Genomic DNA, 25,820 nt, shown 5'->3' with positions numbered 1-25,820 from the left:
TCTAGAATGTCTGTGCTCTTAGATATCCGACTTCAAATTTTAATTGTCGTTCGCATGATTATGTATGCAAGAGAGTGAGGAACGGCGCGATGGGACACGGCTGTTGCGTGCGGCGTTTAGTCTGACAATAGGGCGGAGGCATAGGCAAAGATGATAACTGGCCCCTTCCCCTCTCGGCCATAAAGCCTAATTGTGGAAACCATATATATATATATATATGTGTGTGTGTCACATCTGCTAATGTAAATGTCCTGATATTTTGATGCCCTGACAGCATGCTGTGTTGCTGCCACAATTTAGAAAGTGGCCACATGACATATGAGCGATAGAGCGTGGCATACATTCGTACGTTGCACTGGCAGCAGTGTGAGTGAATACTGCGCGGCATTCAGGTCTCCGACTGCGTATGTGTAATTACTGTTTTCTGTATATAAGTTGCGTAGCGCCATGTGCGACTTTCAGGCAGGTAGGGAGGACGTAGAGCTCGGATGATGATTTAACGGCGGGAATTCTATGTCGTATGGAGTGGTTCAGTCTTTCTGCTTGTTTTATCGAAGTCAATCATACCTGGAACCTCCCTCCCCCCCCCCCCCCCCAAAAAAAAAGAAAAAAAAAACAGCAGTACGGTGAATGAATGTAACTTAGTTCTGCGGCTGGCTTGTCGCTATATTGGAAACGCCCCCAGCAGTAATTCCTTTACATTCTTCGTTCTGTCCCTACTTGTATCCCTACTAAGTGCTTCGCTTCCATATAGCGGATACGTTCGATCTAGAAGGTTGCTGCGAAATGTGTGACTGCGCCCGTTGCTTCAAGCGAGGCAAGAGCACATGTCGCAGAAACAAGGCGAATCGGGCATATAACAAAACAATCGTTTTATTTCAACTTGATGCATATATTATAGCAAAGAGGACAAGAATGATAAATTACAAAATACTGTGCATTTCTATAGAACTCTGATGCCTAACGGACGAAAAGGTCGAAAGAGACGAGAAGAAGGCCGCCAGAGAAACTCCACCCAACCCAGGCGTCCAGCTGGTCGACGAACGCCCGGCTACCCCACATATATATTATGTATATAATATGTGTTCCTCTTTGCTATAATATGCTTCGTAACAAATTAACAAACATGTTGCACGCATTCTCGTCGCGATGAACACAGCCACTCCCGGAGACGATGTGTAATACAACTCGCCTCCGCCGAAGCACTCACACTCACGCGCGCACAGTCACTGGCAGTCGCTGAATATGGCCCAACGACACGCATGGATTGGTATCTTACAGAGCCGCTAGATTCTAAGAGGAGGAAAACGGAAGCTACTATGCAGAAAGAGAAGCCACAGTTGGAGCGTTGCTAGTCTTAGTAGCTGGGGTACTTGAGCTGACCGCTGTCCGGGCCACCACCATTTCCGTTTCCGTTGCTGTCGCCGTTTTCTTTGTGGTGCGGGGATGGGAGCTCTCCCGCGGCTGTGTGACCGCCGTGGTGTGCCGGGCCGCCGGTGGCCGGCCTGCCGCCTCCGGTGATGAAATCGTCTCCGCCCGTTGCGTAATCGGCCGCTGTCGTGCCGAAGCCTGCGCTGAGCTTGCCTCCTCGGTGGCCTCCTCCGCCGCCGCCGTATCCCGGCCTGCCAGCATCACCGTAGTCGTCTTCGTCAGTGTCAGTCAGATCAGCAGGGCCGGGACCACCGTGCGTTGGTCCTCCGTGCGTTAGTCCTCCGTGGTGAGCGGGACCTGTGGTGCCGCCGTGGTGCGGCCCTCCGTGAGTCGGACCACCGTGAGTTGCTGGTCCCGTTGTTCCTCCGTGGTGCGGCGGGCCTCCGTGAGTTGTAGGTCCTGTGAAGTCTGGACCCGCAGTGCCTCCGTAGTGTGGTCCGCCGTGGTGGGGTCCATCGTGTCCGAGGCCGCCATGCGTGGGACCACCGTGAGCCGAACCATCGTGACCAGCCGGACCTCCGAGGGTTGTGTGCGCCGGACCGGTGTGCGTGCCGGGCTCACCGAATCCAGGAACGCCATGCGTCGTGTGCGTGGTGCCAGTGTGCGTCGCTGGTCCGTCGAATCCAGGACCGCCATGATGCGCGGGACCAGTGTGATCGGGTCCTCCGTGGGTGACATCCGTCGCTCCGGGACCTCCGTGGGTGGGACCTCCAGTGTGACCAGTGGTGCCGTATCCGGGTGCTCCGTCAGTGGGACCACCGTGGGCAGGTCCAGTGTGATCTCCAAAACCACCGTTGGGGACGTGCCCGTTAGGGACCACTCCGACGTGTCCGGGACCATGGTGAGCAGGACCGGTGTGAGGAGCACCGGGAGCTCCGGTGAACGAGCCGGTAGGGGTAGTCGCGGGGTATTCGGCAGTAGTCGGCGGGCCTAGGTGTCCCGGCGTCGCGCCAGGACCTTGCTGCTGTGGTTCTGCCGCGCCATAAACACCTCCCGGTGCACCTCCGGCGGGGCCGGCACCTTCTGGCGCAACGTAGAGCTGAGAGTTGAGGTGGTACAGCGAGGGCGTCTCGTCACACTCGTAGTTGTACCACCAGTCGCACACAAAGAACCTCTGGTTGAACACAGTGCCGTTGGGACACAGAAACGCATCGTGTCGGCCGTCTTCTTGGCAAATGTGGAAGACCTGCGAGCACGCGGACGTCAATACGGACACGGTAGTCACTGTACATAATGCCAACTGACATTGCATAACTGATTCTGACAGGCAGAGACTAACCTAACATTGCCGAATTTGTTAGAGTTCCTTTCATCTTTCAGAATGACATAACCATAAATTGGGGTAATACACTTTTTCAGACTGCTTTTATGTCCAGCACGCATGTTCGCCTGCAACGAATCAGACATATTTGCTGAAATATGCGCTTCTCATCTCTAGAGAAAAATAGAGATGATGTGATGCGTTTTCTTATTTTTATAACATTTTGTCCACTTTCTGTGACCTTTACAATCTTCTTCTTCCTATACCGGCACCGTCCTGTGCGTTTTTTTAAAAAGCAGAGTAAAGTGAGATCACGTAGATATTATACCCTTATAGCGATAGCCTAACAATAATGCAATCCTGGAAGGCTTCCCATACGACCTAAGCGCTCACATTTACTGTCAAATGATCTCGCAGTGAACATTTTACTCACTTGGCACTGTGCGTCCATATCACCATAGTACCCAGCGTACTGCTGGTCCTTGCAGCTGAATTCTGTACGAGGAATTGAGCTGTAGACAGGGTAGTCTTGGCCGGGCGTGCCTCTGATAGCTGGCCAGGGCTGACCATCATGCCCGTCTTGGCCGTCGTCTCCGTGATACTGTCCATCGTCATGCGGACCGCCGCCAACGTGTTGCTGACCGGCTTGCGGACCTCCGTTCGGGAAGCCATTCGGGAGTCCGTTAGGCCCCGCAGGAGGAAGTGTCGAAATCTTCGGCAGGCCGAAGTCGGGAGCTTCTGTAGGCGCAAAAGGTGCGCCAGTCACACCACTTTGTCCGCCAGCATGGCCAGTGTGCGGCTGGCCTGTGAAACCGTGGGATGGGGTTACGCCTGGTCCTCCATGGGTCGGTGCGTCGGCAGGCCCGCTCGTGACACCAACTCCACCAAAGCCTGGACCCGCAGGTCCACTTGGTCCTCCTGGATAGTCTTCCGAGCCGGGCCCAGTCGTTTTGAAGGGTTCGAAAGTCGTATCAGGTCCGGCGCCACCACCGAAAGAAGGTCCCGTAGTTCCTCCCGTCACGGATGGCACGTAGGCGGGAGCATGTCTGCCGTGACCGGGGTGCACTTCGTGACCGGCGTGGTGTCCGTGACCGGACGGGGTCCCGGTGGCCTTGAATGGCTCGAAGCGATCTCCCGGGTGATCACCACCAACCGTAGTGGGAACGTGGCCAGTGTGACCGCTGCCAGGATACGCTGTCGTGCCTGTCGTGTCGACGGCTCCACCGGGCCCGTAAGATCCGGGCGTCACGTGGTGCGGGCCAGTACCAAGGTGCGTTCCCGTTCCATGGTGAGGGCCAACCGTGTGGTGCGGAGTGCCCGTTCCACCGGTGTGGTGAGGACCTCCAGTCTGAACAAGGTCTCCAGCGTGAAGGGGTCCTCCGGTGTGGTGTGTCACTCCTCCAGTGTGGTGAGGAGCTCCGGTGTAATGAGGTCCTCCGGTGTGAGGTCCACCAGTATGGTGAAGGCCACCAGCGTGAGGCCCTCCAGTGTGGTCAGGCCCATCGGTGAGTGGTCCTCCGGTATGGTGAAGGCCACCGGCGTGAGGTCCTCCAGTATGGTGAGGTCCATCGGTGAAAGGTCCTCCGGTATGATGAAGACCCCCGACGTGCGGGCCTTCAGTATGGTGAGGTCCATCGGTGAGTGGTCCTCCGGTATGGTGAAGGCCACCAGGGTGCGGCCCTCCAGTATGGTGAGGTCCATCAGTTAGGGGTCCTCCGGTATGGTGAAGGCCGCCGGCGTGAGGCCCGCCAGTATGGTGAGGTCTATCGGTGAAAGGTCCTCCGGTATGATGAAGCCCACCAGCGTGAGGACCTCCAGTGTGATGAGGTCCGCCGGCGTGAGGTCCTCCGATGTGGTGGGGTCCGCCCGTCAGGTGAGGAGCGCCGGTGTGGTGTGGTGCACCAGTGTGGTGAGGCGCCTTAATGTCAAGGCCGTGTCCGGTGTGCCCGTTGGTGGGAGTGTGTCCGAAGCCATCACCCGCCGGACCCGTGGTGTCACCGAAGTCACCGTGCTTCCCAGGTCCGTAACCGCCGCCGCCACCGTTGGGAAAGGTGCCATCGCCTCCGCCATGGGGCGCCGGTAGGTCTCCGGCTGAGAAGTCGCGTGCGTCGCCATAGTCGCCTGGAGCCGACGTGGTCGTGCCGGAAATTTGGTTGAGGAGCTCGTCAGCCCCGCCGTAACCGCCGGACAGCCGCTGGACAGCGGAAAGAAAGAATAGGAAAGCCTCATCAGTGAAAGGTGAAGCGGCGACAAGAAAGTTCGCGCAGTGGCTGGCCTACGGAAGTGAGCCGCAAAACGCAATTGAGTCAGGCATGCACTCTGCTGTTACCTGCTGGACTTCCTCGGTAATCAAATGTCTGAGCATTGATGGAATGCCGATCGGAAGCTTCTCTTTCTGTGTGGGGATTGGGGGAGGGAGCTCGGGCTAATTCTCTGTGTAATGACGTTCCCCGTGGCTTCTTTTGTATGTAGTAAAAAAAAACACACATAAAAAGAAGCACCGCGCCACATGAAGTATTCGTTTTTTATGTTTTCGTTGTCGTGACCCCGAAAGGTACGCGTACCGATTAATAATGCATAAGCGAGCTGACGGTCGACGGCGGGCTGGAATAGATTTCGCGAGCCACGGCGATTGAGCAAAGAAGGAAGTAAAGCGTGTACGATGCGCTTTGCAGAGCGGGCGCCCTGCACTCGCAGATCGACGCGCGAGCGGTGTAGGTAGACTGCGCCTTCAGCTATAGGCATGAGTCCTCGCCGCCACGAGCGATGGATGAGCGGGTTCTCTTCAAAGGTCGCCGTGACTTCTTACTTCGTGCGTGACCGAAATCGCCGCGTTTTGTAGCGCTCGCGCCTAGCGGCTCGTCTCCGCCTGAGCGTTTCTCCAGAAAGACACAGGTTACGGATGCAGGTAAATAAAGCCCAGAGGAAAGGCGAGACTGCCCAGAGTGGTCAGAAAAATGGGCACACTGCTTCCTTTCTTTTTTTCCACTGCCCGCGAAGAGGCGGATGACGAAGAGATTGGTTACTATCCGTATCTGGAGGAAGCTTCATAACCTGCGAAAAGCGTTATCCGGAAAAGAAACGTCTCAGGCGTATGTGCTGTCTTTGATGCCATGCATATGCGATGCCGTAAGATAATCGGATTATGTTTTTTTTTTCGTCGCCTAACGTTTATGTTGCGTGATGTTGCAAAGGTAGGGAAATTATAAGAGCGGAAAGGAAAGAGCGAGGGGATGAGGGGCTCTCGCGAAAAAGAAAAAAAATATAACACCAGTAAACTTTACCACTACGATGAAACCGTAGCTATACAGTAATAGTCATATTACCAGATTGTAAAGTCGAGCCCTTCTAATTCAGTTAATCCATTTGAAGTGTTCGCAGTGACACCATTCCCAGACACGCGAAAGTACCGCGATTTTCTCACCACTGGTGACTGCATCCTTCGAGCTCGACATTCTATGAATTAATCTGTATTATGGCGCACTCCTTTTAGAAAAATATCAACGCTCTCCAAAGTAGGACCAGGCCGCACCCTGCATATATAGCCTGGGATAGCGCCAGGCTGACCTCCTGATTTTTGTCGCTTAGAGAATGGTATTCTGCACTGGCGTCTCTTTTACTTTATCCACGATACAGGTCCACATATGCTAGTTAATTTATGCCGTAGGACACATACTGCCGCTAATAAAAATAAATGTATACAGGCAGTGGCAGAAATGCCATAAACCTTGCTTATCCGCCGCGTCACAGCTTTCTTTTTTTTTTCTAGGTCGCTCAGGGGTGGCATACAAAGATCTGGCACAGTAAAGTGAACGAACAAAATATTATACGCCAATAGATTTGTTAGATAAAGTGACGTAAGAGATCAGTATATAGTGCTTGGAATATACAGGTACTATAGCGGTATCACGAGGAGGGCCTACACAAAGAAGCACGCTGATTGTCTACGGCGTTCTTGGGCGTTCCATAGCGCAAAACAATGTCGAATTATTTACCTTGCAGGCGTGCAAGCTAGTATGCTGAACAGGCAAAGACTGTCAGTTCTGCCACTGACAAAGATCCGGTTATCACAGTGTCCCTCACAGCTCCTTATTGAAAAGCAGCGGGTATTGCAGGGGGAGGGTACGGGTATGAAAGAACAAATTTGACGCCGAAGAGCTTCTCAATGTCGCTGTCACCAAGCGAGCGCGCATATAACAACGCATACCGGTGCGCGGCTTTGTGAGCACTGCCCGCCTGCCGGACGTCGTGTGTCACAGACGGATTAAACGGAGCAGCTCGATTGTCCTCAGTCCGACCCGACACTCCGAACGTTCGTGCAGGGAAGTGGGCGTCGAATACGCGACGCGACGCCGTGTATATATAACAAGAGCAAACCGCGCGCGTTCATTGCGGCGCCTGACAAGGCCAGCCTTGCCTTGTGCTGGTTTGCGTGATCGCCTGCACGCGGCAGGGGTCGGGAGGCTGGCGGGAGAGTGCTACACGCTGTCTCCAGTTATTCGGCTCGAGTGACTGAAACTGAATGGGCGATTACAAAGCGGATTCAGATACGCATATCACGGTACGACGCCGATTCGCTCGACACATGCTGTTCGCGTGCTGCCGTGTGTCGATGAGAATTCGAGCGTCCACCCGTGCCGCTAAATTGCTTGGTGCCTATGGTGTCGTTGGCCACGAGGTAGCGGGTTCGAACCCGGGCTCGTTAAAAGGGCACCAAAAGCCTGCACTATACGGCGATTTCGTGTAGCTCACGGCGAGGTCATTGAGCCCTAAAACGCAACAATCAAATAATTAAGTATATCGAGCATTCTGTGTCTGTCAGCGCACCTTCATTTCGACGCATATACGTTCGAGTGTGCAAGAACTTTTACCACATCTGAACCTTTCGACTGTGGATGAAGACGGCAAGCTTACGAAAGGAGAGCGATTTAAATACGTGGTGTCTCTTATGAGCCTTGACCGCGGCCACGGAGACCACGGCTGACTTATGAGCAACGGCGGCTTCAATTGCTGGTTTCCGAACAACACGCGAGTGCTGCGACGACTGCATCGAGATCCTGAAGAATAGCTTTGGTGAAAAGAGTCGCAGTGTAAAAGGGAATCGACGCCCTCTGCGCGCACTACACCAGCTCTGGCTTTCTGTCTGAATTTGTGTACAACCTTCAAAAGCTCTTACTCGCATCGCTATATGAGAGGGTCGAGAGAACTAAATGTCAGTTCTGCCACTTATGCTATTATGATGATGGGCATTCTGTGAAAGCCATTGCTAACAGACATTGTCATCGGCTATCTCGGTCAATAATCCCAGTTCAAGCCATCTGCTATCGACTGTTTTGGCTTCGGACAAAAGCAAATCTCGGCAACGACAGCGAAAGCAGACGAGGAGTTGCAAAAAATATTTACCTATCTTCGCGTGGAAGATGGACGCCGAGAAGGGAGTGACGAATTTAGATAAAAGAAAAGCTCTCGACAACCTGAGCACGAAAAGAGAGAGAGGGAGAGAACAAAAGAAACGCGCTTATTTACTAACAGCAGCTGTCTCAGGCGTGTTCTCGAAAGCCAAAGACAATGGCTGCCTCTTTTTCAGCCATTGAGAGAACCGGTGAGAGGACATCGCGCCAAATACTGCCACCGAAAAGTTAAGCGTGGAATTCGCAAGCACCTTGCGGTAAGAATATTATGAGAATTATTGCGCACTGTCTCCAGCGTCAATCTTCGCAACAGAAAGGGGCTTTTTCCCGTGAGCGCCGATTTGGCCCTTTTTGCGAGAATCGACAATCTTAAGTGATTGATGAAAGAAATATCACTTAGTCGGTAGATGACTGTCAGTGATGCTATTTCAATCGCACCCTGCGAGATCAGGAGTAGAAATCGCGAAGTTCTTTCTTGGTATAACTTTACGCGAACTGCTGTGAGAGCTTCCCACTGATAAATGCAGTAGGGACATGCCTCTGAACACACTTCATGCATGCTACTTTCATTTAAAACTACCGCACGTCGCTAGCCGGCTATCGGGGGAGGTGCGTCCAATCGGAAGCGTTACTAGAAACCTCGATTGGGAACAGCAACCATCATCATCATTACAACACGTTTGCCTCCACTGTCGGACAGAGGCGTATCCCAAATCTCTGCAGTTGTACGTGACCTGCTCCAAGCGAATCCACACTACACTCGCGAACTGAGCGAATCCATACTATACTCGTGGACTGCATAATTTTATCACTCCATCTAATAATGCGTCGCCGTTGTGTGTGTTTTCCTTCCGATTGCAGGAGTTCGGTTACTAAACAGGCAATACGTTTCCTTCACTACAGGGAGCACATGCTGACCGAGCCTTTTGTATTTTCTCTCCCTTTGTCTATTTTCTCCCAGTTTCAGTCAAAAACGTAACCTCTTGTTTGCTGTCTATTATACGCTGCTATCGCTTTATCTCGGGACCTAAGGCTGTACAGTATGTACACGACTTGCTCATGACGTCATCACTGGCTGCGGTGCATGCGAACCACTATAGCAGTGAGAAAATCTACGCGTCATGATACGATGCGCTTATTTACAACTGCGGACCACTGGATTATGCGAATGCTTCACTAATGTAACGTCTGTGTCGTCACGTGCACAGCATCTCACAGGCAAATCTAAAGAAGAAAGCAGCGGACACGAGTCGACATGTAAAGCGCCGTTCCTCTGCGCTCGCACTCGAAAAATTTATTCCTTTAACTATCCCTCTTTTGGTGCATTTTCTTGCTCTGTGAGAACAGCTAGTACAAAGTTCACGTCCTCGCTTTGTAGCGTTTGACACTTCTGGCATTGGGGCTTCTTTACAAGAGAAAATTAGGTGCCAAGGTGAGCTCGCCAAGAATAATACGCGAGTGGAACACGGTATTTTTCACCAATGTCTCCCCAGCCCTGGTAGCAACATCACTGGACAAGGAAAATAAATTCGGCTGCCAGAACCGTTTTCGCTCCTAATCGAGTTTTACGAGCACTGCGGTCAGCGGCCACAATAGGAGCGAGAGTGGCCGCGGAACGCCGCGTTGCCAAACGCTCTGAACACGCTCCTCGAAGCGAAGGCACTAAAGTTTCCGTCTCGGGGGTGTTTTCCGCGGCAGCATCTCCTTAATTCTGTGCAGCACTGGCTGATGGTAAGGGTGGTGGTCTTACCATCAGTCGACTGCAACGTTGCAGGACAATTTGTCTATTCGCTTCTGGCCATCCGTTGCAACTGGTCATGTTCCTGTGAGCGAACTTACGTCACCGAGTCACCGTCTGCCTTCAGCGACACAAACACTGCGTTTATTCCCCTGGCCGAGTTCGACAAAAAATGAGTGTTGGAGTTCAACCAAGCAGCCCTGAGCTATGCGTAGAACTTTCGAATACCCGATTACGAGCTCGATCAAACAAAAAAACGTTTCAAATCTGGCACCTGTCCGGGCATTTCGTGCAAGTATCCAAGCGGATGGTGAAATAAAAACTAAGGTAGGCGTACAACGCTGTGTGAATGAGTGATCCGATATTTCTAGCGTGGGCAAGAGTTTTGTTGCCTTTTTAGTTGCTTATAGGACGGTGAGGTGACTCTGCATAGATTCCGTAGCATAGTTTTGAGACCATCTGGTAGCAAAGTGGAACAGCGTTATCTGTTTCACGGAGGTCTGTGCGCGTAGAGCTTGTCCTCTGTATCAGCAGCTATCCCGCTGGTTTCGCAGCATAAGTTATCGACGGCGTCGTCAAAATAACGTGGCCATGCTCGTTTTTGAAAGGTTATCAAGAGCACGGCAGGTGTCTGTAAGAATGTTCACAAACTCGACTTCTTTTGTCCCCCTATTTTCTTTCTCTCTTCTGTCTCTTGCTCGCGGCAAGAACACGCTAACAAATGGTCGCATGTCGTGATAGGCGCCTTGTCGCCTGAGCCTCGTTCATCTGACATTTAGTACCGATAAACGCGACTGCGCTCCAACGCCGCCTGGCCAGTGCAAGTATCCCCAAAGCAACGCTGTCGTTCTTTTCCATCTCGCAGTGGACCTACGCGGAGCGTTCACCGGACTGACACAATGGCCAAACGTGCCCGCATCTGAAAACATGGCTTTTCCTTCGTTCAGCGCACTGCTCAGAACTGAGCATTGTCGGTGCCCTCGCTGGCCTCTGTGGCCGCTACGCGCTCGACGTTTGCGTACTTCATTACGCTATTACTGCGACCACTTTTCCTATGTTCGATACGAGCGAGGCCTGGGCATTACGGAAGAAGGCTCTTGGCCACCTTCGACTCGCAGCCGAGCGTTCGGGAGACCGTCGCGTTTTTTTTCCCCTTCTTTTAATCCTCCGTTTGCTTCCGGGAATGACGTCATAGGCCTGTCGTCGTCTCTTTTCCATCGACTTAGGTTAAAGACTCCGTCGAAGAGGAGGGCGCGGTTCTCAGGAGAGACAGCTGGAGACGAAAAAAGAAACTAAAGGCGTTGTTTCGTGGACATTACCAATAGAGGCTGAAGAACGTAAGCGGTACGCAGTCGATAGTAGCCAAAAACGGCACGCAACAACAAGTGTAAAGGCAGGTAATGAAATAATGATGACAGAAAGAGAGAGAGAGAGAGAGAGAGAGAGAAGCGGGGACCGTCGGCTTGAGAGTGCTTGCCGAGGCTGTAGCCTGTCTTCGAAAAAGACGCGCGCACTTCGCGGCAAATACCCTGAAGTGACGTTCCTGGCGGTTGTCAGAAGAGCCGAGCCTCCGCGTTTCTTTCCCTCGGTTGTTGTTCTCTGTCATTTTGTTACCGTTTTCCGAAGAGAGACACAGAAGGGGGGCGAATAAGGACGCTGTAAAAGCGCATACCGAAACGGCTCAGAAGGCTGCGTCCATCTCTTTAACAACGTCGACTTCAACAGCCAGAAGGAGTGGAGAAACACGTCGGGTGGCGTGCGGCTTAGAAAAGAACTGAAGGAGACGTCGAAAAGCCGCGTTCTCCTCTGCATAGTCTCTGCTGCAGACGGTGACCGGGCCAACGGCGCGACGCCGGTTTCTCCTCTGCACGTCGTGCGACCTTATTCCTGGCGAACAATGGGCGAAACAGGCGGACAAGGTAGCAAAGAGGAAAGAAGAAGAAAAAAAAGAGGCAACAGGACGGGCCGAGAAGCTAACGAAACAGAAAAGGCGAGCGACTAAACATGAGCACGAGGAAGGAAGGAAGGCGGGCGGGCGGGCGGGCTGTCGAGAGCGAAAGACAACACACGGAGATATGGCTGACCCGATCGGCCGCCTCCTAAACAGCGCCGCGTGCACCTTGAAACGATGCAGATTTCGCCGATCACGACGTCTGCATCGCAACGGACGCTCTGCCGGACAGTCCGTGTTTCCTTGCTGGGTCACCGAGCGGGAGAAGGATTCCGATGCTACGAAGTACGAAAGACAGCGAAAGCCTAAAAGCATGTAAGACGAGGGAGTAGCGGTGCAAGTGGGGCGGGTTGGATGCGAAACTGCGCAGCGCTACGAATGCAAATGCTGTTACATTGTGATTAACATCACCGGTGACATCACGAGTGACGTCAACCGCACTTTAATAGGGTGAAATGAACTAAATAAACATTTTGTTATACAGACGCTCTGCTGAAGAAGTTATAAGGACAGCGAACGAGCGATGGAACGAGAAATGATGGGTGGAACGTTAAGAGACGGGGAGATGGCAAGAAAGGTGTAGCTGATATTCTGGTTGCGATCAAAAGAAAGAAATGGGAGCTAAGCAAGCGATGTAATGCGCACGTCAAAAAACCTGTGCTCCATTAGAGGAACAATGTGTGCCAAGAGAAGGAAAACGCACTCGAGAATGGAAGATGATCAGGAAAGTTTCAGGCATAGGATGGAGTCATCTGACGCAGGACAAAGGTAACTGGAGATCGCTAGAAGAGTCCTTCGTCCTGCAGTGGGCATAAATGTAGCTGATGATGATGATATAGACTGATGGGATTTGTTGTCCAAAACCTATGGAGGCCTTCGAGAGACGCCATAGCTGAGGTCTGTGTTAGTTAGGGTACAACTAAATCAAAGTACTCTTTTTTTTTTGCTGTTCCACTCCATTATTATACGTATTATTATTATACGACTGTTGAGCACTGGCTTCCCAGACGGTGCGCACAATTAATCCGACAGACGTAGGCAAGGTACGATCAGCGACCGCCACTTCTTGCAGGGTAGCGCGCACGCGCGCGGAGACTAGACCTGACCATGAATGAATGTCGAGGAGGTTTTTGAGAGAGAAGGGGGACGGAGGGAAGAAGCAGAAGCCGGTTCCAAACTTAGCGGCGCGCGCTTTACTTCCACCTGACGATGCCACGCGGCGGCGGCGGCGGCTTGTTTCTTTTTTGCATCTTGACCGGCGGGATTGACCTCCGCTCGTCGAGCAGAAGCGCGACCGCAACAGGCCCGCGCGGGAGCGCACGTGAGAGCGCGCGCTGCTAGCTACGCGTCTCGCGACTTTTAGATGCGCGCCTTTTTTTACGGCGGCGCTCGGTAAGGCACCGGTAATGCGCGCGCACCGTCCATTCGCGAACTATTTGGAGAAGCGGAGCCGCTCGGTGAATCTTCCGTGCCTGGAGGCCGCCGTTGGCGGACATCGTTATGACGCGGCGAAAAGTGTCGCGTCGCTCGACCTCTGACACCGCAGAACCTTCCCGATCCTCTCTCGTATACCCAGGAGCTCTCTTTCGGCTCGCTCTCTGAACAGGTGACGGATGTGAGTACAGCCGGGATTACAATGGTTATAGCGCCGAGTTGCTTCATTAAAAGCGCGCGTCCCCACTCCGCCTCTTCGCCAAAAAAGCGCCCCGTCTCAGGAACACCGCGACGCTCCCGTTTCGCGCATGCTGGGAAGCAGCGACGGACAAATTGAGCCGCGCAATCTCAGGAAAAAAAAAAAAAAAAGGAAGTCGGCGAAAACAAAACGCGCGCTAATCGCGCGTGTCTACGGTCACCGTCGCCTCTGAATGGAGAGGCATGCACGCTGTCGCAGCGCGGGACCGCGCGAAGGAAGCGCGCTTCGGCGTATACTTGGTATGCGCGAACGCGCCACGAACGTGGGATCAACGTGATAACAGCGTCGGTCATGGGAACAGCGCGGGCCGCTTGGTTGCTCGTTTTCTCCTTATAGCGCGGAAGCTGTTCGCTCGTCGTCGCGTTTTTCTTCTTTCTCTCTTATTTTCTTTCGTGAAGAGACAAAAGTGTCGGCGCTCGATAATTTTGCCCCTTCATCGTTCTTCCAACGCTTCGCAGAGGTACAAAGAAGTTCCGCTGCGGTGTGATAGCGGGCCTTCGTAACTATAAGCCAAGTCGAGGAAGCCGTGAGGAAACTATAATAATCCGTACAAGTGCCCCTAACTATGCGGATCCTTTGCAGTACAGTTCTTCCGTCTAACAACACTTCGCCGTAGTACGCACTTCACAAAGCTGGCGCGCTTTCGACTGCTATTTGGAATTTTTGTAACAGTTAACTGTTTAAGACGCTTGAAATGTCTGCTGCTAAAAAAAGCTAACAAGTATCCTCAGGTTTTTTTTTTTTATTCTATTGCTGCTGCACTGGGCCGGCCCACTTGCCCCAAGCATGTCACGGCGGTAACTTCGGCAATATTGTTGTTCAACCGTCTCAGTACCTTGAAACACACTCTCCACGAAGGCTTTGTTCAACGTCCTTATTTGAAATTCAATCCCAATTGTGAAGGAAAAAGAAAACTCACAAAGTACTACCGTTTTGTGTATATAATACAGCCATTCAGTATGTTTTCGTTAGTTTTATTTATTTATTTATTTATTTATTTATTTATTTATTTACGGGATACTGCGGACATTAGTCTTAGGCCTTGGGCAGGAGTAGGCAGTGCGATGTACAGATGAAAAAAAAATGAACAGCAAGAAAAAGGATTACGAGAATTCAATACATTGCCCTAGACAGATATTCCTTGATCCGCACGAGCTGTACAGAGCATTCCAACGATGTATGTCTAGAGAAATAGTTAAAAATTAACAGAATATCCTTGGCGACTCCGTAACATTTGTGCAGAAACTTGTGGTATAATTGGTCTGCTTAGCGCAATGTTGCCAAAGAGATGCATTAGCTCTGCTCTTTGTTACGAGGAAATCCGTGTCTTGAAAGTGACAATGTGTGGTTCTGTCCCGCTGTTCCTGCTGGATTCTTGTCAGGGAAATTCTTAGCAGTTTCTGCGAGCAGCGTTCGCATAGATTATCGGCTACGACAGTTCTGCGGGGAAAATCCACTCACCCTTGCAGTGCTGCCGGCGAGGAACGCAGCTTCTGAAAAGGAGGGAAAAAAAGGAAACATCTAAAAACAATATATGAGCCAAGGGGCCTAAAGGAAAGCCATCTGTGAAGGATTAGCGCAACATGCTTAGCCAAGAGGTTTGACGCCCACGCCCGAAAATATCTAGAAGGATTTCCTTTTACAGCGTATTATGTAGCAAAAACGAGGTTCCGCGCAAATTTTAGACTTCACTTTAGAGTTCCTCCTACCTAGGAGTAGTGCCGCGTTCGCTACAAAGCTTTCAATGATGTGTGCTGTTCAACACCTTGAAGGCGAGCTATAGCTGCCAGGATGTGTCTGGTCTGGTACATGCTTCAGGGTGGAGACAAGGGTATAGTCGCATTAAATACAGTAACATTGCGAGGGACAGGATGAACAGAAGAAAACGGACGAAGCACTGATCCTTCTACTCGTCCGGTCTCTTGTGCTGTCACTCTAACTTCCACATGCACCAAACGGTTCAAGTTAGCATTCCTTTATAGGCGCGTTGCGGTTGTTTGACTCTGGAGAGTTCTGGCCTCCTAAGTCAGTGGTACAGCATATGCGTGCTGCACTTCACATTGGCGTCCAGACGGGACTAATGCTGGCATATTTTTACCAGGTTGTAGCGATCTATGCATTTGACTGCATAAACACCACCGCGCTAACGCCAGCGACGCATCCTGCTACCTAAGAACTATAAGTTCCCGTAGCTGCAAAACACGTTACCAGTGAAATTGGCGGTACTCAAGGAGTGGGAACAAACACAGACGCCACATAAGCTGGAGTTGAATATTGGATCGTTGTTGTAGTCCAGCAGCTGTCACACGTTTTCTTTTCTGCTTGTGTTGCGTTATTTCGGTAGCAACGTATTTCAGAGTCCTATACCACCTGCAGTTATCATATGTATATTTCGGTCTCATATTTCTTGCTTGCTTAGCGCTCGCCCGAACTGTGGCAAGAAATTGGAGGGTCAAACAATTTTTACAACAAAATCACGAAGTAGTTTGCCTACATAATTCTAAAAAACAGCGCCAGTAATGCACTCGTATAGGCATGAGCGAAATCAGCTCATATCTCAGTGGAAATGTTTCTTTTTTTTTTTAGATGCTGATAGGATACGTACCGATTACGAAGAGGACTAGCAAAGGACTCATCCTGAAATAAAGAGAGAAAGAAGGCACATTAGAGAGGAGAACAGTTTTAAAATAATTGCACCTGCACTTGGTATTGAGGCGCCGGCGCTTGATAACTGATAGCTTTCGTCAAGTGAATATGTACCCACACAAAGTGTCCCATAGCAACGCGAGCTTATTGCGACACAATTATACGCGACCAATGACGGGGCTGCGAGGTACGCGCATTTATTACCACAGACGCAGTGTGCCGTTTTTAACGACCTGTTAACAAAGCTTGCCCGCCGCTTTCTCACTACAGCCACGCTGTTCTTCCGGTGAGAAACAATGTCGCGCTTCGGAGCTGCAGTCGAACTGGAAGAATCAGAGTCACTTCCCTACCGAAATCTCGGAGCGGGCTAACAAACCCCACGCGATTTTTCGAACCTAAGAAGAACACGAAGTTGAGGGGAGGAGTATGCCAGATACACACGTATCTAGCCTTGCAAAGGAATTCCGGCTGTTGCTCCACTCCAGCGTAAAAATTTTACATTTACGGGACTACAAACATGCCACAGCATTAAATGTGACGTGGGTAGGTAGCATATCAGTAGAACGAAAATGCGAGCAAGATTGAAAGAGACCAAACGAAGTAGAAGGTGAAGTTTCCACTTCAATTCGCAGACCAGTTCTTCCCTTAAGGACACCGTAGTTTTAGCTGAGAGGAGTAGTCGCCTCCTCCTGAAGTTTAGTATAGTGACACTGATCTGTTCAGCGAGTGGCGATGCTTAGCACGCCTTGCTAGAACGTCAGCAATGGCTCGGTGTAGCAGGATTGCTCAGTGGGTCACCGAACTTACTATCCGTAGCGCTCCTTCCTGGCGCCAGTAAGAATGTCAGCTCTGGCACGTAAAACCCATTTGTTAAACGCGTTATTGTAAACGGCAAAGTAACAAGCAGAGATAATATACTGTCGCAAGGGAACTAGAGGTTGTGCCACTGCACAGAAAAATAAGTCAAGAAGAATAAATGGCGTTGGAAGCCAACTGGCGTTGAGATGAATGAAGAAATATGCACGTTAAGAAGGACGCGAAGTAAATACAGAAAAAGGCGCTCAAGGAACACGATGACTAAATAATGTACGCGGCACGAGATGGCCGATCCATCCGAAGTGTACTTCTGCTCTTTGAGATCGCGCGGACGCTTCGGCTTCTCTGTGCCTCTGAATCTGCCTCCTTAAGCACGCATAGAGAAACGCCGAGAGGAAAGTTCTGAATATAGGCACCACTTCGTCCTCGCTATTATTTTTTGTCGTTTTCGTTTGCCCTCGCTTGCGTTTTTCTCTGTCTGTTCTCTGATGATCCTGTATGCATGCACGGATCGTGTTCTGCTGCAAGCGATGAACAACTCGGCAATCGAACCCTCGGGAAAATGCCGACTCGCATGGAACGAAATGCGAGAATGCGAAAGGGTGGCCTTTCGGAGGAGCCACTCAGCGTAAGTCATCAGTCTATTTGCTACTCCATGCACCGTGTATCTAAGCACCGAGTGATCTATTGGGTCTTAATGGTCGTCTGTGATTGTGCAGCGCGGTCTATTTTTACCGCGCGTAGCACCGCAGGAGGTTAAAAAAAAAAGAACCAGACGACGACCTAAATTTGAAGGAGACCCTTCCGCCTCTACGGAAAGGGCAGTTGGCCATAGAGAACGCAAGGAATGAAGAGTAAATTCCCATGAACGACCGTGAATGTGCGGGACTCGAGCGGCAAATGCAGTTCAATGTCGTCGACGTATTTCACTACTTTGCGGGCCCAAAATGAAACAATGTGGATTTTTTTTTTCAATGATGAACATAAAACTATTATTCGTAAGTCTCTCGAGGTCGAAAGTGACACGATGGGTGCGCAGGGAGCTGACTAAGGCTATGCAATTTGTGCATAAAAATTTACTACGATAGAAATAGTCCTCCTGGCTTGTAACAAAACGCCGCAGACACATAAACCATGAGTAAAGTCGTCACGCAGGAGAGAGATTGCATTCCACCACTCTGTCACAAGAAGATTCATTCTATAAAAGCGACGCATGTCTGTGATGCGGAGGCGGAAGGCGATCTCTCTTCTGATCGGTCCAGATGCCGGTCGCACATCATTGCGTACTGCAGGTAAATAGCTGCTGAGGCGAAAGGCTGGTGAACGATGGTCCAGCTGACAACGTGCTCGTCGGCATTAACGATACGTGGCGTGCCTGGTGTGACCGAGGTATACAGCGCTGAGCTACCAATCAACGCAATAATGTTGCGATCACGTGCGCGAAAACTACGAGCGACCTGCGAGAGCCCCTGTAGCGGTGAGTCGTTGAGAGAAAAGTCATCGCTCACTGTCAGTGAAGCCCAATACCGCCACCCGAAGAAGAAGCGTTCTGAGTGGTGTCATCCTCCGCATTTCTGGTTTGTTTCCTCACCACAGAGCGCACTGTTCTTTCGCAAGAGGTGTTTTGGCATTTTGCCTCCATCGGGATGTGGCCACCGTGGCCAGGATTTGATCACGCGACTTCGCGCTCAGCAGCTCCAACACTATAGCCATGGCTGAGCAACCATGACAGGTTTTTATGTCAGTTAAAAGGACACAAAGATTAATCTCAAGTTAAGATCCATTAGTAAATTGCGCTTCAGCAATAGGCAACTCTTACCGCAACAAGAAGTTTGGTGAGCCAGAGAAGGCTACAAGAACGAGAGACTGATGCCTTGAAGTTCCCGAACCGGAGGCCCGTAACGTCCCGAAGTGACACCGTCTACTGGGTTTCATCTGATCGTTTACCGCCAAATAAGGGTTACATCACATTCTAAATTAACCAAGGTGTCCGCCTACCAAGTTTCTATAACATTTTGCATGCGGGAAATTGAAATTACATCCGTGACTTCACACTGACACACGGACACTGCGAATTTGGCTCGAAATTCAAAAGAAGCAAGCGTGGCCTCCACTTCCTGCGCTCGTTGTCAACGTTCTCCCGGCAAACGAATTAAAATATGGAATCAAAAGAAAACTTCACTCGTGTAAACAGCTTTCGAGTTACTCTTTAGGGTCCTTCTAAGTGTCCATCAGGGCGTCCTGTCTGCTCCGAATGTGTTCCAACTAATCGTTCGCTTTTCTAAGCGGAAGTAAGTTCTAATCCTGGCGTAAGTAGCTGATGGCACCTCTCTAATATCAATATCAATATACTTACTGTCGCTTTCTCTTTTCCTTTTTCTTTCGTTGACTTTTGTGAGAGAAAGCGGGAGTGGTAAGCTATTGGTGGCAGCAGGAAGCTTCGCGCAGATCCGCAATCTTTCGGGTGCGCAAATGTCGCGCCTGTAGTGTCATGCAAGTGCTCGTCCGGCGCTCCTATGAAGCGAGCCAAGGCGGTGCTCAATAATGCACATTTATGCGACAGCTTGCATGCAGACGACGCCGCAGCAACAGCAGCAGACGACGCTAAAAGAGGATGGCGGTCGTCAGTCATCGCCTGCATTCCCCCCGCGAGGCGACTGCATTGTTTTCTAATGCGCCCCCGAGACGTCACTCAAACATTGCCGCCATTGTAACGAGAGCGCGTGGCGGCCAGGAGCGTCTTCGCCGTCGGCACCGGTTCCGAAATAGGCTAGGTCCCAAAGCGGGAAGCGGCGGCGGCGGTTGGTGCAGACGGTTGCCGCGTGTACTGATAGATAAGCGCCTCCAAACGAGGTGTCAGCGTAGATGGCTCGGCGATGAAGGCCTTTCACCTTTGGACTCGCGCGCCGCCGGCGTCTATTGCCACTGCCGCTGTTGCTCGTGTTGCTGCCGCAGCTAAGGCGGTGGCCTGCGGGCATTTTGGGGCGCCGGCAGTGTACCTAAGCTCTCAGGGACCCTCGCGAGTGGCTGACAAGGAGTTTGGCTGTTTCCTCTTCGGCTTAGTATACCGGTTAAAGGGACACTGGGGCAACCTTTTTTGGGGGTAAATCATCACGAAGAATGAAGGCTTCGTCTTCCTTCTATCTCACTTTCTTTCTTCTCCCATTTCATTCATTCAAAGACGTGTTCTTCCTGTTATACACCCTCGTCTTGCTGGTTCTTTCTCTCGTTTCTTGCATTTCGACAGCGAGGGGCTAAGCGAAAGGAGTCATCGCCACGCGATATGGTCGTGGTTGGGGAAAGAGTGCGGCGGATATCCAAGTATCAAACGTTAAGTGGCCGACAGCTTTCCTGTTTGAACCTGAGATGGATCGGGGAGTGACCGCAGGTTGCACGGTGGCTCACAACGCCGGCTATAGAGGTAAACTTGAGCGGGGTCGCTGGAGAGGTGGCGAGTCGTATAATAAGCGCGCTTGTTACGCGAAACGGAGCATCCGGGACAGTTTGATTAAAGGTTGCGGCACTAAAGGAAGTTCATTGCGGTGGCTCGCTCCGACACTTTTGCGGGTCTCCTAAGGTATCGGTATATGTGAGACCGCGCCTGCTATCACGCTTTCTAACTTTTTTTCTTTTTGTTGTTGTTGTTTCGCACATCGAAGGGTTCAAGGTTTCTCCCAGTGCAACTGAAAGCGTTCCAGGAAAACATTCAAGGATAGAGACGAAAGGATGTACAGAGATTGATGGATTGGTGATGTTCGATACGCTGAGCCGTATGTGCCGGTATATTTATCCTGCTTGTGACACGTACGATTCTTTCCGTTTCTTTTTTTCTTTTCTTTCTAAGCAGAAAACCGATGCTCCATTTCGGTCATTTGGCGTGACTTAGCAAAGAGACTTTATTTAAATTGTTTGCCTTCTCTAACAGCCAGATGCACTCGTGCAAAAGGCTGCTGCTGTTGGCATCGTTTCTGAGAGCAAAGCAAGATATTTTCTTGCCAATGTTTTGAGGGGGAAACGGAAGACGAAATGGGGACATTGAAGCATGGATGAGGAGGAGGAGAAAAAGGGAGAAGGCAGGGATGTTAACCAGAAAGGCGCCTGGTTGGCTACCCTACTCTGGGGGAGGGGAAAGAGGGAATCAAAACATAATATAGAGAGAGGGAGGGGATGAGGAGGAAAGCCGCGGCGAGCTCGCGCACGCACGCGGAGGGCCTGAGCGAGTCGGAGACGTTCACACAGGCCAGTCGATCGCCCTCAAGAAAGACAAAAGTGCCTTCATAGCTTTGTGGGCCGATGAGCGATGGAGACGGTCTTCAAGTAGCACCTGTACAGACAACGGCCGACCGTCCAGTCATCGCAGTGAGATAGATAATGTTCGTGTTCCCGACTGAAATCTATGATAATGGCACAATAAATGTTCGATGAATCAGCGCACTTGTTTGTCCGTCGTCCCATCATGTCCCTTGATTCATGGCCCAATCTGCCATACTTCTCTCTGTCTGCGTAAACTGTTGGGATCTTTGACTGAAATTAATCATCTCCGATGAAAGATCTTGGGTAGAGTCCCGTCCTTTGATTGCACGTTACGAAGCTTTAGCTGGGGCTGAACAGTGATTTCCGAATTTGAAACGCTTAAATAGTTTCGTTAGGCAATCGCTGTAGGAAGTGATTACAAGAACGTTTGTTGAGTGTAAAGAAAGAAGACAAACTCTAGTACTTTTGCGAACTTATTTACTATTCGGGCTCTCAAATTTTTGAAAGAAATATGCTAGGAAATCGTAAATAAAGAAATTAAACAAGAAGTGGAAAATTTCGTAATTGAACGCCAATAACCGATATCAAAATTCTGTAAAAATCTACTTATAATCTGTTTAATGCAGACACCTATGTTATACATTAAGTTAGTTAATCTAAAATTATTACGTTGTGTACTTAAGCATTCTCGAAATTTTAGTCACAAATTATTTGTACGTTGCGGAGAAGTGTACAGTATGTCAGCTTTGTCTGCTTTAGAAATTCTCGCAGTGGCACTTTACAAATAGTGTTACGTGCTTTCTTTCTGCGAAGTTACTGAGTTGCGGACTTTACCCTTCAATTTGTTTGTTTTATTTCGACTTCCAGCAATTTTTCAATGTTACGTGTACAAGTATAAATTTGCGCCCAGCAGGTACGACTCAACAGATGCAACGGAATTTAAAGATATTCAATCAAACAGATCTTTTTCAACTCGGCTGGCTGGTCTCGAAATAAGAATATTTCTGCATTTCAGATTTAAATAAATGGGATGGGCCGAGGTAAATTTCTCATTAATTTTTGAAAAATTTTTGTTCCCTCATTTTCAAGACATTTATGCGCAAAGAGCATCGTATATGTGGGCTGACAGTCGCGTGGTAATGAAAAGTCGCCAGTCCAATCCAGTGCTGCCTAATGTTGGAGTATTTGCTGATGAGACGTAATCACGTGTCCGCACATTCTAACATACCGTGAGGCGAGCTTGCAGTCGTCACAGTGGTGATGTATTCAAAGATACCTATACTTAGTGTCGAGAAATAAGAATGAGAAGCGTTAACAGAACAAAGGAAGCTGCAAGGAAAGAAGGTTATGTTAACCTCTACGGAAATATTTGCGTGGCCTCTGTGAAATCTTAGTCCCGGAACTCCGACACTTCACTGTAATGTGCACTGTTAATTGATTCCACTACGTTATCACCATTGGTGATTTAAAAATAAAATGTGAAATTAAAGCAAGAAAGCTTTAGTCACCTTACAATGGTGTCCGCCACTTTTTTTCAAGCAGTAGAAACGAAAAGAGATGACAAGTGGCGTTTGCGTAACGGTAAAAACAGAAATTTCCTAGTCCTCCCTCTGCGCATCCATGTCACTCCGTGACGCCGGAGTAGCGGCATTTCCGCAACACTCGTGCACGGCGGAAAAGCCCACCGCCTTCACGATGCGGGTTTGAATGAAAATTCATGTCGCTCGCCCGCACTAGTGAAAGGCGTTCATCTTGACTACTCCCTCCCTCATCAAAGCCTTGCACTACTTTCTCTTTCAAATGCTACTTAACTTCTCCATCCTATCCCCCTCCCCCCCCCCCCCAAAAAAAATTATCAAGTACGCTCAGCACACTTCCTCCCCACTCGAGACTCTCGGGTTTTTCTTCACTACCCGAGTGATTAATTCTTGCCGACATCTTAATGCATACATACATGGCGACAGAACACGACAGTCCGCGTGTGCAACGTGTCGCGTACCAGCGCGCATCCGATGTGTCGAAAGCTTGCGCAAGGACGCATCTCTATATTTGGGAACCTATCACACTACTCATTCGCTAAAAGAAGTGCTCTCGTTTGCGAAAAACACACGCTCGCGCGAAAGCCGGATGCGTCTCGGGATTATTTCGAAGGTCGATCCTCGGCATCGACGCTTCGAGCACGCGTCGCAAGATGCGCCCACAAAAGCGCTAGCTTGGGCGTAGCGCATCCACGCTCCGCTGACCACGTGGCAGAAGCGTGGGCCGCTACCACGCGTGATGTATTCAAAGGTGCCTTGATACGCGGCCAAGCGGTGAGCTCAAGGGAGGCTGCATAAAATAGCGCGCTGAGTTTTTATAATTTGTGGCAGAATAAAAAAAAATAGGAAGGCTGGAGATGTGCGCGCGACTACTGCTATACTGCTGCTGTTGCAATACACGCTTATCAACCTACTGGCCTATTCGTTGGTGCGAAAGCATACTTAAGGTTGCTTCGTTGGTGCTTAAGGTCAGATAATTGTTTTGTCTCTTATCTGATAAACTTTGCCTGCTCCTAGCTTTGTCTGAATTTTTCTAGTTGAACTTCATTTGCTTATTAGCAGGGATTTGACTGTGTTATCGTTATGACCTTATGTTCTTACACACTTATATCCGGCTTATATTTAGCACTTGATGTGAATGTGCTACATGTCCTCTTAACTGTTCTGCTAAGTTCTTTAGGCATATTATCCAAGGAACCCCCAGTGTAGGGTAGCAAACCGGGTGCTCGTCTGGTTGACCTCCCTGCCTTTCCTGCCCTTGTTCTCACTCTCTCTTTAGGCGTAAAGCCTATCCTTGCAGCCTGGCACTCTTTGGTCATACTTGACTCTTGAGCCATAAAACATCAAATTTATCATCATCATTATCGTAATATTATAATTGCAGTGAGCAGTCACAACTTGTCTCTCGTGCAATGCAGTTTGCAACTGGACATAAATCCGTTTCCTTTGCTTATTTCAACTTTCCGATGACCATGGCTGCTTTCTACAGGCCTTCTAAATGCCTCCCCCAACAAAGCTGTATCACATCATCACTAACTGGATTACTTGCAATCTTTGAAATTCAGCGTATGAACGAACGTTCACTGTGCACTACAACACTCGCACATTTCCAAATTCTATTTCACAGTTAAAGAAAATGCACAGAAACGAACTGCTTCCTAAATGTTTTCAGTTGTCACAGTTTCCAGATACGTATCTGTCTACCTGGAGCCTAACCAGCTGCAGCAAACATGTCAAATCATACACTGTCGCCTTGACTGAGCACAGCACACGATTTGCCTTGCACACCTTGCACTGCGTGATATTTTGCCGGTGGCCCGAATTCGGCTCAAAACACGTGCGGCCGACGTTATAGAGCAGAGTGATGGAAAGAGAGCACATCAACCTCACTTTTCCCCTGGTGAATTTCGAGTCTAGTTCTCTGTGTTTGACCTACACTTCTATTATACACGCCGTTCAATTTGCGCGTAGAGGGCTTCCAAAGACGTCTGCGTGACAAAGTAGGTTAGCTTCACTGCATAGCTGTAGAATGAAAATGCTTCCCGGAGCGTTTGACAGCGGCCTTCGTTCTGCGGGACAACTCTGTGCTCGCCTAGATGCTCTATTCTCCAGTTTCGCACTGTATGACTAGGAAAAAAATTGATTTGAATGTAGTGCACAGCAGTGTATAATCTAGCGCCCATAATATTTCGTCCACGATTACAACAATGTAATTGAAGAAACTGAATGAGAAGCCGAAAACTCTGATGGCTCCGGCATAGGTAGAACGGAAAGACGAACGGGGCTGCTACACGGAAGCCTACACGGACGAACGGAGGATGCTACACGGAAGCGGCGGATCGGCATCGACGTATATCCACGGAACACAAAGCGGAGAGCATCGCAGAGGGCGGCGCCGGGCGGTGGTGGTAGCCGTCGAGGGCGGGAGTAGGCGGCGAAGAAGCATGGGAAGCAGCACTAACGTGAGGGAAGGCACGGGGCAGAGCCGTCGACTCTCTACCAAACAGCCGCGGGGCGTTGTTTCGCACAGGTCTCCGGAGCCAAGCTTCGTCTTACCTGTGGCCTGTGCGCCTGGTTCTTCCGGGCCGCCGAAGTCAAACGTGGGACGGAGACGACGCGTAGCGGTCACCACCAACACTGTCTCTTTCGCGAGGTTGCTGCTGCTGCTCGGAGGACCGAGCAGCCGTCGGAAGACGTGCTTGTGCGGAGGTTAGCCCGCTGCTGCTGATGCGGCCGCAGGTTGCACCGGTGGACCGATGGAGCACTACTCCACTCGGGGAGGGATAGGAAGGGAGATGCACCTCAGAGAGGGCACCGCTGGGACCTTATATACAGGAAACCATCCTCCCGACCACGTGACCCCGGCGGCGACGGAACGGCGGCGCTCGGAGGAGTTTTCACTTTCTTCGGATGCTCCAGATTCCGAGCGGAGAGGGTTGCCGGCTCGGGGCGGCGGGGGACAGGTAGGTGCTGCTCTCGCTACTACTCCCCCCCCTCTCTTCTACCTTCCCCCCGCCCCGCGTGAAGAACTTTCTCTCCGGCGACGGGACGGCAGTTTCGCTCTTCCGACCGACCACTCTC

The 25,820-nt window shown here is 50.4% G+C and overlaps 1 protein-coding gene across 1 annotated transcript; it reads right to left on the bottom strand.

The window, feature by feature from the left end:
- Positions 1-857: 857 nt before the first annotated feature.
- LOC126522660 (uncharacterized) lies at positions 858-25,552 on the bottom strand. Its single transcript, XM_050171421.3, has 5 exons — positions 25,296-25,552; positions 16,091-16,122; positions 14,947-14,978; positions 3,126-4,886; positions 858-2,617 (listed from the first exon to the last, which is right to left on the bottom strand). Exons 2-5 carry the CDS (start codon positions 16,119-16,121, stop codon positions 1,358-1,360), a joined length of 3,084 nt encoding a protein of 1,027 aa, XP_050027378.2. The 5' UTR covers position 16,122; positions 25,296-25,552; the 3' UTR covers positions 858-1,357.
- Positions 25,553-25,820: the final 268 nt, after the last annotated feature.

Source organism: Dermacentor andersoni, chromosome 6, assembly GCF_023375885.2.
Source record: "Dermacentor andersoni chromosome 6, qqDerAnde1_hic_scaffold, whole genome shotgun sequence".
Classification (NCBI taxonomy): domain Eukaryota; kingdom Metazoa; phylum Arthropoda; class Arachnida; order Ixodida; family Ixodidae; genus Dermacentor; species Dermacentor andersoni.
The sequence above is the reverse complement of the archived record's forward strand: the minus strand, read 5'-3'. Positions and strand labels throughout refer to the sequence as shown.

Bases quoted from the DNA above. Each gene is read 5' to 3' on its own strand.
- LOC126522660 (XM_050171421.3), bottom strand. From the start codon at position 16,121: ATGAGTCCTTTGCTAGTCCTCTTCGTAATCG. The intron at 14,979-16,090 runs GTACGTATCCTA...CCTCCTTTTCAG, and splicing joins GCTAGTCCTCTTCGTAATCG to AAGCTGCGTTCCTCGCCGGC. The intron at 4,887-14,946 runs GTGAGTGGATTT...TCCGCTGTCCAG, and splicing joins TCGCCGGCAGCACTGCAAGG to CGGCTGTCCGGCGGTTACGG.